At 45.1% G+C, this 13,217-nt stretch overlaps 1 protein-coding gene across 3 annotated transcripts in view; it reads right to left on the minus strand.

The window, feature by feature from the left end:
- ELP2 (elongator acetyltransferase complex subunit 2) overlaps positions 1-13,217 on the minus strand; it is a 129,575-nt gene that overhangs the window by 108,455 nt on the left and 7,903 nt on the right. For 2 of the 3 annotated variants that reach the window (XM_054019237.1, XM_054019238.1), the window contains exons 1-3: positions 9,735-9,885; positions 6,830-6,908; positions 2,059-2,129 (exon numbers count right to left, since the gene is read on the minus strand). In XM_054019237.1, coding sequence (XP_053875212.1) covers positions 2,059-2,129; positions 6,830-6,908; positions 9,735-9,866 — 282 coding nt within the window. In that variant the 5' untranslated portion in view covers positions 9,867-9,885. Of the gene's footprint in view, positions 1-2,058; positions 2,130-6,829; positions 6,909-9,734; positions 9,886-13,217 lie in introns of those variants that run through there. The other variant, XM_054019239.1, reaches the window with a different exon arrangement.

The following is a 13,217-nucleotide window of genomic DNA, read 5'->3' on the forward strand; positions in this document are numbered from 1 at the left end:
GTCTCAAAGTCATGGAATCTGACTTCCGTGACCTCTGTGACATGCACGGAGCCCTGGTCATAATGAGGTCATTAGAAAAAACTATTCAATGATAACTGCAGAACTTATCAAGGAAGTTTCTTTCCAAAAGGCTCGTAAGAATGTGGAGTACATTACTGAAGAAGACTTGGAACAATGAGTATAGCTGAGGGCAGATCTATACTACCACTTAAGTCAATCTAATTTACGTCACTCAAGGGTGTGAAAAAGCTTTCCCACACACACACACACACACACACACAAGCAACACAAGTTTCGCACTGTCCACACTGGCGCTATGTTGGCCGGAGATACTCTCCCACCAACACAGCTTCCGCTTCTCGCTGAGGTGGAGTAATTATGCTAACGGGAGAGCACTCTCCCGTAAGCATAGTGCATCTTCACCAGATGCACTGCATCAGTGCAGCTGCGTTGATATAGCACTGCAGCGTAGACTTGCCCTGGGTGTGTATTTAGTGTCCAACAACTTCTTAATACAGGCTTGCTGCAATTTTCTGCAACTCAAACTGTTTCCGCCCCCCCAAAAAAAATTTTAAAGCTGTAAAGAATTTATTAAATTAAACACAAAACATACTGTGACTGATACATTTCATAATCACATGATACCCACAGACTGAAAAGAAAAGCTTTTAATCCTGTAACTAGTTAGGCCTAGCATTTGTTATCCACCCACAGAAACACCTGGCACCTTATCTTAATCTAGCCTATTACACAGTTTCATGAAAACCAATTCAAATATATTAAAAGTGCTTGATTGACAGTGGTCTGGCTAAACATAGTGTAGGTCTTTTGAAAATTGACTAAGTTCTGAATTCAATTATTACACCTTCTATAACTTAGTCCCACGGTTTTCCACCACTGTGATGCAAACAACTCTGACAACCTCCTTGACACATGGGCTTTGGGATAGAAATCTCTAAGTGCTAGAAGATCAAGAACACACTCTGGCTTAAGGGCCATCAGTCACATTTCAGCCTATTCTTCATGTACTGAGCTCAACCATTTACATTTATATTTGTGATCAGTCGTGTTATTTAAGTAGGAGAAAGGTTCTATAGCATCTCCGTCTTTTTGGATTATTATTATTACCGTATTTCATCCTTCTAAGGTTCTAGTTTCAGGTTTTGGTTAATTAGCTAAATTGAGACTTCCACTGAGAATGGAAAAGTCTACAATCTGTCAGCCTGCAATCTGTCAAACTCCTTCAAAATCATCCTTCAGTTGCTTTTGTAAATTTGGTGCCTCTTTGTACTCTCTTGTGCAAAATACATGCTACATTTTGATCATAGCCCTCCTCATATTGGGTGCAAATTTCTTTTTTCAAATCCTCTTTTTTCAACCAAGTGGAAGACTGGTTCTGACTAAAATAGAATTTTTGAATTTCCATAATGCACTTCAGGACTGTATTAGGTATAACTTCTTATTCAAGAAGGGTTAAACCCTTGCAGCCTTCAAACCATCTTTTCAACACTCCTCACAATTTGTCTATTCTTCTGGTAATAAAGGTCCCTATAAATAAATGCTGTATTCCAGTTGTGGATTCACCAGATGCAACTAGAGAAGAGTGAAGAAAGATACAGGAATGCTGTGCCAGGCACACAGAACTATAGAAAAATGGGTCTCACTCTAAGAGTGATGAGATTATGGGAAAGAAGTATACTACATGATGTTAGAAAATGAAGCTTGGAGCAGGGAGAGATAAAAGTCTTTGAAGCAAGTCTATGGATTTTTTGTAAATGAATCACTAAAAGAATTGCAGCAGAGATATTTAGAAATAGGATTAAATGTAGTCATGTGGCAGAGGATAGCAACATTATGCTGATGCAAAAGTTCAGAGAGAGACTTGGAAGAGGCATATAAGAGTTGCAATAATCTAGGTGAGATAAAAAGGCAAGATAAAGAGTTCAGAAATGCAGACAGAAGTAATTTAATTTACTAAATATTTCATGGGTACTATGTTTGAAAATAAAAATTGATGAAGTGATAGTTCAAAAAGACAATAGGAATATTTCTGCTTACCTGCTTATTCTGTGTTTCCCATACAATGAGCTGTTTATCAGATCCTCCAGAAATTAATTCAGTCTCAGCAGCTAAAAAAATATTTTTTTAAATTATGTGAACACCTACTTTTAATTGCTACTATAAAGTAAGAGTTATTTCAGTCACGGAACAAACAAAGCTACTCGATGTGTATTACAGAAAATTAAATTTCCCTAAAAACATAAGAGTTGTGATAGCTAAGAATGCTAAGTGCTGTTCAAGACTAGACAGACCATTGAATATATTTGTAAAAAAAAAAAAAAAAAACACCCCAAAACAAAACAAAAAAACCCCACAAACGTTAATGCTTGTGAAGTTTTATACGAATACGGTCAAGGGCATGCCACCTGAGCAGTTCGGGCAGCCCTCAGGCCAGCCACAGCAGCCACTGCTGGGGCAGTCTCAGGTCACCGCCCCGTGTCCCCCCCCCACCCACACCCCCCCAAGCAGCAGACATTTGGGTCGGAGACTAAGGGCTGGGACACAGGAGGGGGTGAGGGCTCTGGATAACACTTACCTTGGGGGGAGTTCCCCGAAAGCAGCAACATCCTTCAGCTCCTAGGGGGAGGTGTGGCCGGGGGGCTCTGCGCGCTGCATTCCCCTATAGGCACTGCCAACCAGCCAATGGGAGCTGTGAAGCCAGCGCTCGCGGGGGCGGGGGGGAGGGAGGCAGCGCTTAGAGCTGCGTGGCCGCGCCTCCACCTCTGCCTAGGTGCTGAGGGATGTCGCCGCTTCCACAGAATACCCCTCCCCGCCAGCACCAGCAGGGTCCTGGGCCGTGCACCACTGCCTGCCCCCCCAGCACCCTCCCGGGCCGCCCCCCCAAGCACCTGCGGTACCCCCAGGCCGCCCCCCTCCCCAAGATTTCGTCAGGGGTATATAGTACAAGTCATGGACAGGTCACAGTCTGTGAATTTTTGTTTACTGCCCGAGTTCTGTCCATTACTTTTCCTAAAAATACCCATGACTAACACGTAGCCTTACTAATGACCTCTCGATCTGGGACAGTTCCTCAGATTTATCACCTAAAAAGAATGGCTCAGGTGTGGGAATTTCCCTCACATCTTTTACAGTGAAAACTGATGCAAAGAATTCATTTAGCTTCTCCACAGTGGCCTTATCTTCCTCGAGTGCTCGTTTAGCACCTTGATCATCCAGTGGCCCCACTGATTCTTTGACAGGCTTTCTACTTCTGCTGTACTTAAATTATTTGCTGTTCATTTGAGCTTTTGGCTAGTTGCTCTTCAAATTCTTTTTTGGCCTGCCTAGTTATACTCTTGCACTTGACTTGCCAGAGCTTATGCTCCTTTCTATTTTCTTTACTAAGGTTTAACTTCCAATTTTTAAAGGATGCCTTTATTTTTAAACTTTGTTGTTTAGCAATGGTGGCACTTTTTGTTCCTCTTACTATGGGTCTCATCAGGCCCTGCTGACTTGAATAGATCTAACATAGAAATATTCTTTAACTTGTTCTTTCCCTATTTTGAGCTTGCATTCCTTCCCCCTGGTCGTCAATATTAATTGTACAATGCATTTAGTACAAAGCAATGTTCCCACTTCTTCATATAGAAATTTGGTAACCACAAAAATTCTCAGAAAAAAATCACTTTCTCCAATCAACAGTTAGGAGGGGAAGGATGGGAAATTGGGCTTATAATGGAAATCTAGATGTAATTTTAATAATGAAGTCACTTCACTCCCTCCATACTCCCTCTTCCCCCCCACCCCCACACCATTAATTCTATTTTGTTTTTTTGTACAGTGTTAGACAATTTTGCAGAAAGCCGTAAGGCAGAAATATATATTTTAAAAGGTTCACTAAATATAGGAAGCACAAAGAGCAATCTCTTCAGCTATATTTCATAAACATTTTCAGAAGACTTTTTTCAGCAGATATCATGACATTCTCAAACTCATATATTGCATGCTGCAATTTTTTGCAGGTATTGCAAGACAATAATATAGAGAACTCTAAACTCCAAGAACAGTTTAGAAGCAGGGCCATGTAATGCATTACATTTTCAAAATATATGTCAAGTCTGCTTCAACAAATTTACAGTTTGCCAATGTTTTATAAGAAAAAAATAAACAAAAGTATTCAGAGAAGAAATCAAATGTGCTCTCATCACTCTACCCCAGGGCATGGAACACAGAGCCTGATTAAATATCCACTGAAGTCAGTGGGCAGACTCCCTTTGATTTTAGTGGGTACTGGATGAGGCTCCTGAAGCATTGTGAATTTTATTTATTTTTAAAGATGATGAACTTCACATTTACCAGTGAAGAACTCCTTAAATATTGTGTCCTACTTTGTTCTTTTAATTCCATTTTAAATAAGTTTTATAATAGTTTTTTCTGCTTCCCTGCTGTTGCATATAATGATCTTCTCAGCAACAGGGAGTAACTTGTCACAAAAATAACACCAAACATGCCCTCTTAAAGGCCCTGAGGAAAAGCACTGAAGTTCCCTCCCCTCACAGGAATGCATACCTTATAACAGGGATCTCAAACACATGGCCCGCAGGGCTATTTCCTGCCACATCCCACACCCCTCCTGCACCCCAACCCCCTGCCCTGAGCCCCCTGCTGCATCCCACACCCCTTCTGCACCCTGAGCCCCCTGCCTGCACCCCAACCCCCTGCTGCACCTCAACTCCCTGCACTGAGCCCCCGCCACACCCCTCATGCACCCTATGGAGGCAGGGAGGGGGCAGAGTTGGGGTGGGGACTTTGGGGAAGGGGTTGGAATGAGAGAAGGGAAGGGGTGGGAAGAGGCGGGGCCTCATGGAAGGGGTGGAGTGGGGGCAGGGCCGGGGGCAGCGAGGGGGTGTGTGTCAGTGATGCGGCCCTCGGGCCAATGAACTAGCCCTCATGTGGCCCTCGTGGTCATTTGAGTTTGAGACCCCTGCCTTATAGGTAAAAACAAGAAGAGCAACTGACCATAAAAAAAAAAAAAAAAAATCAATGAAACTTACTATGCACAAAGTATTGTCAAATCCTCAAAGTAAACACAATGAAAATTAGAAAAATTACTGCAATCTTTCAATTGTAATCTTAGTGATTACTTCTGCGTATAACATTTTCTAATAAATATGATTTTCAAGTTGTCTGTACCCCTTGAAGATGCTGCAACACTCTCTACCACCACTTGGATTCAAGTTCCTGACTACTGAAAAAGCATGGGAACAGAGGAAGAACTGTCCTAAAAAACACACGTCACTCCCCTATTTACAGAGCATCAGTCACAGGTACCAACCACCAATTATGTACTGTGAAGAACAGAAACACTTCCCCACAGCAGTTTAGCTGTTTTCCTTCACAGCCAACTGGGAAGCAGCTGCCGAGCAAGGAGTAGATGAAAAATAATTTCTTTTAACATGCTCTGTTATCAGCTCAAAATAAAGTCACATCTCTCTCTGAAACTTTCTACCTGCAGTCCTTACCAGTCACACTTAAAGGTCCAGATCAGATCACCACCCTGAGATTTATATGGGGATCCTCTATGCACAGATCTCTCAGTATGTGGAACTGGAGCTCAGCTGCCTCTTCCTCCACTCCCTCTCGACCCCAGTGCACACACAGAGGACTCTCTGGCTGATCCACAGGCTGCACAAGGAGTTGAGGGGTGGAGTTGGGGGCAGATTGGAGCACCAGGGGGCTGGCTGGTGTAGGATACACTGTTCCCCTTCTAGCCCAGCAGAATATACATAAGAGTTATTCATAGCTCTTGGGGTCTTAATTCTGAGTATCCCCCAAGTACCTTAGCAGCTACTAGGGTCCACCAGATTTCTGGATGACTTTTTTCTGGGCAGGAAAAAAAACAAACCTTGCCCAAGTAGGATGAGGCGAAGAATATCTGTGAGGAGATTTCCTAATCATAAATCCCCCCTCTGCAGGTTTTATAAAAGCCTCTATCCCAAGATTATTATAACAGATTATTAGCGGGAAAAAATCATTATTTCTAGTTTTACTTTCTGCATCAGACAGTGCTTTCTGTAAAGTCCTTTTCACTGTCTCCCTCTATTGGCTTTAATTGTGCAAACACTTAACATCTGTGTAGTTTAATTAAAATTATTAGCCCCATTAAAGTTAATGGTATTACTCAAATTAATAAAGTTATGCATGAGTTTAAAGACTTGTTTTTACTGAAGAGTTAACTCAGGACTGGTCTACACTGGGAACTTACATCAGCACAGCTACATCTCTGAGTGGTGCAAAAAACGTACATCCCTGAGAAATGTAGCTATGCTGATGTAACTCCAAGTGCAAACAGCACTAGCTACTGCCTCTTGGGAAGGCAGATTACCTATGCAGAGAGGCAGTAATACCCACTACTTTAACAAATTTAGAGTGAGTACAGCACCAGTGCACAGTCACCATTCACACCCAAGGTAGGCTAACCCAGGTGCCAATAACCCAAGTTAACTCTGAAGTGAAGCCATACCTCAAGTATTTGCAAGATTAGGACCAGGCTCAGTTTCTCATTTGCATGGGTCTTTCGCCAAGCAACAGGAGAGAGAGCAGCATTTTTGTAAAATAGCAAAGCACGATTAAAAATAAAATCAAAACTGACAAGTGGATTTGGAGTCAGTTAACACATAAACAACTACTTAATTCAAATTTTTAAATTGACGAGATTGCAAGTTGACAGCATCCTGGATTCAGCAGTTCTCAGATGAGCACATGAAAACTAAGAATTCTAGCATAGAACAAAAGTGGTATTTGTAAACACAGCTTGCTTAATACTTACAGCCATTTTGGTTGTGAATCCACTGCACACAATTAACTCTACCAGTGTGACCATTCAGTGTAGCAACTACTCTTCTTTTCTGAGAAAAGAAAGAAAACATTTAGTTGCCCAACTGTTTTTGAGGAAATTTATGTTTATAAAAACAAGGGCAGGTAAGCCACACTGCCAAAGCTTTAAGAAGGGACATTTATCTAACAGCTTCCTGATGTGCTGGAGAGCTTGCTCAAGAAGGAACAAGTTATATCAAAAAAGATCAAACACCTTCTTGACATTAGCATTTTAATGGCAGGCAGGTCCTTCAACCACTCAGGGCAGTCATGTAGCTGGCAGCCTGGGCACCAGAAGCAAAGTGGAGAAAAAGGAGCTGGAGGGAGACACACAGATTCCCAGCCAGAGGGAGGCTGAGGCCTTGGCTACACTTGGGACTTCAGAGCGCTGCCACACGAGTGTAGTCATGCCGCCAGCTCTCGCAGTGCTGTATGTTCTCCACCTCTCCGAGGGGAATAGCGCGCAGCGCTGCAGGCTCTGATTACACTGGTGCTGTACAGCGCTGCACTCGCTGCGCTCGGGGGGAGGGGCGTTTTCACACCCCTGAGCGCAGCAAGTTGCAGCGCTGTACACCGCCAGTGTAGCCAAGGCCTAAGTGAGGAAAAACTGCTCTCTGTCTTAATTGGCTACTTATGATGTATCACACGAACTGAGCACACTCAGTAACATCTGCTGAAGCCACAGCCCTTCACCCTGCGTTTACTTGGCATGAGATTCTGTGGACTGTTTTTTACAGCGGTTAAAAAGGAGCAAAGGGGGCAAAATGAAGGAGGGGGTGGCCAGGGGCTGAGCACGAGACAGAAATTGACTGGCCAGGGGGTTCAAGCAGAAGGAGGCAGGGTTAGGATAGGGGCTTAAGGACAAAACCTGCGATGGGGGATAGAGGGACTTTTTCATTTCCCCTCCCACAGGACAGTAGGTCTCAGCATAGGCTTCCCACTGGGTTCTTAAAGGCACAGGCATACCAATGCCTAGTCACCGCAGCTCCCCTCTTTCTAATGTAACTTACTGAGATGCTGCAGGAGACTTGATTCAGTGAAATATTTTACATATACCCCTTCACAAACAAAGAGTCGGTTTATATGAGTGCATCAAGTATCTTAGCAATTCACAATCTTGTCTTATTTGCTGCTAGGATTCCCTGAATTACTCTTAGCACTTCATCATTTACCTGTGTTATTATGCAGATGTGTCACAGTGCTATTTAATTTATATTTTAATAACAAATACTCATTAAAAATATGTATAAGTACTTGCTAATAGTTTTAGCAAGGACATCTGTGCTTCTAGTTTTGCACTTGCTATGTTGTCTTAGCACAGTAACTGAAGCTGCAAAATAAATGATGTTTAAAAGACTCCACTCAATAAAGAAGTAATTGATACACGTGTACCCCAAGCAGGGTTCTTTGGAAGCAGATGTTATATTTCCATCTCACACCACTGTCAAGTTTTAGCAAATTAGGACAAGTCAGCAAATAAGAACAACTTTCCATATCAGTAACTGATACTGATTACAATTTGCTATGGCTGTTACAGTAGCAGAGCAGGTCAGATAGCAGTTTAATATCAGTAACTGCTACATGTAGCAAATTTAAGAGTGAGAGCAGTTTTCACACTACACCGGCTGCTCTCACGGGGGCAGGCGCTGAGGGCAGTGCCAGGAGGCCCCGCCCCTGGGGGCCAGGCCCATCCACACACACAGAGCTGGCCTGGTTATAATGCGGGTTTCCATGCCGGGTAAGTGCTGCCAGCCCGGCGCGAGCGCATGAACTCGGTCCCCCGCTGCACACGCAGCTGAGGAAGCTCGCAGCCAGCGCATTAAGCAGAAGGGCTGGCGGGAGCTGATAACCAAGTTGCTGTGGGGTGGGGCTGCAATTAAAATGAAGCGGGGCTGCGAACTGGTAGAGGTTGAGCAGATGGGGGCCTAGCCCACCGGGGTGCGAGGCAGTTGCGGGGCTGAGGCGTGCGCAGTGGAACGCCTGAGGCCAGCAAGCCCAGCAGCAGCGCTAACTGGGGGATAAACGAGGTCACTGTCCTGCACCCAGGAGTGAAAGTAACTTAAAGCAGTGGTTCTCAAAGCCAGTCCGCTGCTTGTTCAGGGAAAGCCCCTGGCGGGCCGGGCCGGTTTGTTTACCTGCCGCGTCCGCAGGTTCAGCCGATCACGGCTCCCACTGGCCACAGTTCACCGCTCCAGGCCAATGGGGGCTGTGGGAAGGGCAGCCAGCACATCCCTCAGCCCGTGCTACTTCCCGCAGCCTCCATTGGCCTGGAGCAGCGAACTGTGGCCAGTGGGAGCTGCAATCGGTTGAAACTGCAGACGTGGCAGGTAAACAAACCGTCCTGGACCACCAGGGGCTTTCCCTGAACAAGTGGCGGATCGGCTTTGAGAACGACTGACTTAAAGGACTTAAAAGTATGCCAGAGTCCTGGGGGGGTGGGGGAAGCAGAGCCTCAACCGGAAGGGGGCGGGGCTGTTAAATCCCCGGGCTCTTTAAATCACCACCGGAGCTACCAGCTATGGAGGTGGCCAGGAGCCTCGGGGCTCAGGCTGAGATTTAAAGGGCCCGAGGCTCTGGCCACTGCTGGGAGCCCCAGGCCCTTTAAATTGCCATCTGAGCCCCGGGGCTCCTGGCCACCACCGCTACCCCAGGGCTCCGGCAGCAGGGCTCGAGCGATGATTTAAAGGGCCCAGGGCTCCAGCTGCTGTGGAGCCTCCAGCCCTTTAAATCTCAGCCTCAGCCCCGGGGCTCCTGCAGTGAGGCTCTGGCGGCAATTTAAAGGGCCTGGTGCTGGCCCTTTAAATCACCAGCCCGGGGAAGCCCCTACGGTCAACTTTCACCTCTGCCCGCCCCCTCACCTCGGGCTCGTAGAGCGCCACGGAGCGGCAGGTGCCGAAGGCCAGGAGCCCGCCCCTCCCCCACGACACGGCCCCGCCGCCAGCCCGATTCGCGCAACAGGCAACGTGACAGACTCTCAGGGGCGCCGCCATTTCCCTCGCGCACCGCCCCTTTGACCTCACGCAGCTTCCGTCGTGCGACTCCGCGCGAGTCGGGTACGGCGTCCGAGAGGCGCCTCCGCGAGAGGGCGGGGCTGTGAACTGTAGCCAGGCTCTGCAGTCCCTCAGCCTCGCTCTCATCCACTAGCCTGGCCGTCCCTACCCGCCCCCGCTCTAGACCCGCCCCCACCCCAACGCCCCGCCCCCGCTCTAGACCCGCCCCCACCTCAAAGCCCCGCCCCCGCTCCAGCCCCGCCCCCACCCCAAAGCCCCCTAAGCCAGCCCCCCGCGGAGGGCTGGGGCCTCACACACCCGCGCGGGGGTGGGGGGGCTGCGCAGGGCCCAGGATAGCTTGGGGCGGCCCAACGCCTGACCCCTCCGCTGCCCGCCCGCCCGGCCTGACAGACACCGCGCTTCTCTGGCGGCAGAAACCGGTTCCGTTTACATCCCGCCTGTGCGCTCGTGCCCCCGGGCTGGGCGGCGGCTGAACAGGGTCGCGCGCTCTGCTCCTACTCCTCTGCCCCCCCGAGCACCGCTGCTGATACTCGCTGACATCTCGCCCTTCCCCGGCTTCCCAGTGTGGCCGCTGCCGGGTGCAAGGGCGAGGGGATTCCCGGGGGGACGTAGGGAGACGCGGTTACGAGTTGGGGTTGAATGGCTGCGGGAGAGCTCGGCCAGCGCGTGGAGACGTTTGTCTGCTGGAATCTTTTTAAATACCCAACCTCACTTCTTCGCCACCCTGCTTCGTTATGGAAACGTTGCACGGGCTCTGTGTCGCTAATCTTCTTAAATATGTAGTAAGATTTCAAAAGTAACAGTCCCAGGAACATTGTCAGATTTTTCTCATAGTGGATGTGGCGGTGGAATAGAAAAATATGTATGAATAAAAATGGAGTGACAGATCTTCTGGTTTCTCTTCCAATCGTATAAATCTTTCGCCTTTTACTAAAGATGTTTACACAGTGTTGTAGGTTTGTTTTGTACAGCTTGTAAATGTGTACTTTTAACTATACACACACAGACACAAATGTTAAACGCTGTTATGGTTGCATAGTCAAGTACTCAGAAGTTAGAAAATGTCAAGAGTTAATGTTGCTGCTGTATTCTTAATTCTGCCTTTTTGTGCATATGCATTGTGATACAATCTTTAATTAAATTGCCACATTTTTATTCTTGGGACCTATGCCTCATTCAGTGCACAGGATAAAAGGTGCTTGGTGAATGAGGGAGCTATTCAGTATTTTTATTTATCATTATTCAGTATGTGATTTGCTGTACACAACCCACACCCAGCCCAGAATCATTCATTTTCTTTTCTAGGGTACCCATCACCATAGTGCTTGAGTGCCTCACAAAAATATATGAATGTCTTCACACTACCCATGTGAAGGATGGGTGGTATTACTTATGCCCATTTTATAGATAGGGAACAAGAACAGAGCAATTAAGGCCAAAATTGACCTATGTCCATTCATTTTGAGTGCCTCACTACCCAGGTACCCTACTTGAAAAATCTAGAATGTCATTTTTTAGAGTTGCTGAGCACCCACAGTTGACATCAAGTACAGTTGTAAGTGCTCAACACTTCTGAAAATTAGATTCTAGAAGTAAGAAACCTGTTGGTTTCAATAGGATCCTCAATACAAGACAAAACTCCTATTGATTTTAGTGGAGTCACAATTTCACTCTAGTAATCTCAAGTGTGGCACTTAGAAAATAAGGAACATAATTATGAACATTTTGGTGTGAGTGACTTACAGACTCCTTATCTAAAGCTGGATAACAGCCAAGAATAGAACTCCGTTCTCTTGGGTCACAATCATGTTAACCACAAGATCATCTTTTCCTTTTCTTCCAGGTTTGGGATATGGCCCTGTAGTCACTTTCATGATTGGGGAAATTCCACATCTCCAGCACAATAATAATCTCTTGCAGAAACTTCTACCCTTTGAACCCGCTCCTGTAGGATTTACCACAGAAGGGATGATCCAGGTGAGGAATTATTCCCTATGAGAATGCTTATAGACTGTATCTACATGACCTTTGATGGAAAAACACTGTTTTCTTTTACCAGCCAGATTTACTTATCCTACATTTAAAAAAATGTAACTTGCCACAATAATTTGACTCGACAGTACATTCCACAAACACATTGTAAGATAAGAAAGCAGACATCAAACACAAGTTTTTACACTACATCCAAAAAGTCAGATAAATTCAATCTCATTTTAAATTGAAAGCTGAATAGTGCTTGTGAAAGGTGCTGGATTGAATTTAATAAATATTAATTGCATCTCTGATATTTTATTGAAGGGGCTACATTTTAAATACACCTCTACCCCGATATAACACTGTCCTTGGGAGCCAAAAAATCTTACCGCGTTATAGGTGAAACCGCGTTATATCGAACTTGCTTTGATCTGCCAGAGTGGCACAGCCCTGCCCCCCCTGGAGCGCTGCTTTACCGCGTTATATCCGAATTCGTGTTATATCGGGTCGCGTTATATCGGGGTAAAAGTGTATTTTACAAATGGCTTTCACTGCCAAATGCATAAATGTGCTTCACATTTTTCTGAAGAAAATAATAGCGAATGGTAAAATTATTCAGAAATACAAACAGAAATTGCTGTGTCAAAATTAAATGTCTAAACAATGAATGTAACTTGCTTGCTGAAAGACACACTAGAAAATCTTCTCAAATCCTTTTGTTAAACAGGGAAGTCTCATGCAATCATGACCTAGAAAATTGCTTGAAAAAGTAGAAGGGGATGAAACAGCTTGTCATGTAATCAAACTGATTAGAGCTTCAGCTTCAAAAACATAATGCAGAAACAGAGATGTGATAGCAGGCATGCATTCCAGAGCACATAAAAATGTGGAAAGAGGTATTTTTCCATTGCAAAAAGACAACACTCAGAAGTACAATCTCAAACAGTTAATATTATATTCTATTTACAAACCCCATATTAGCAGAGGTTATTGTGTGGATTGTGGATAATATTGCAATACACTAGTATCTTGTTAAAACAAAAAAGGCATTTATTGTTTGCCTGACTTTCACACCCATCTGTGGTTATTTTCAAATAATATTGCTTTGTATGAAGAGTAGTAGCAGAACTTTATGCATATATATATATATATATATATATATACACCCCACATATTTTAACAATATGTACAAATGCCAAGAGTTATTGCATGAATTACACTTTGAAATGTAAAATCTACCGATAAACATGACACAGTATGAACATCTCTAAAAGAGATAGGGCTCATATGGGTTATGATCCAAAACTCATAGAAGTCAGTGGAAAGACTGTCATTTGGATCAGGCCCATGTTTACT

Source organism: Malaclemys terrapin, chromosome 2 (assembly GCF_027887155.1).
Source record: "Malaclemys terrapin pileata isolate rMalTer1 chromosome 2, rMalTer1.hap1, whole genome shotgun sequence".
Classification (NCBI taxonomy): Eukaryota; Metazoa; Chordata; order Testudines; family Emydidae; genus Malaclemys; species Malaclemys terrapin.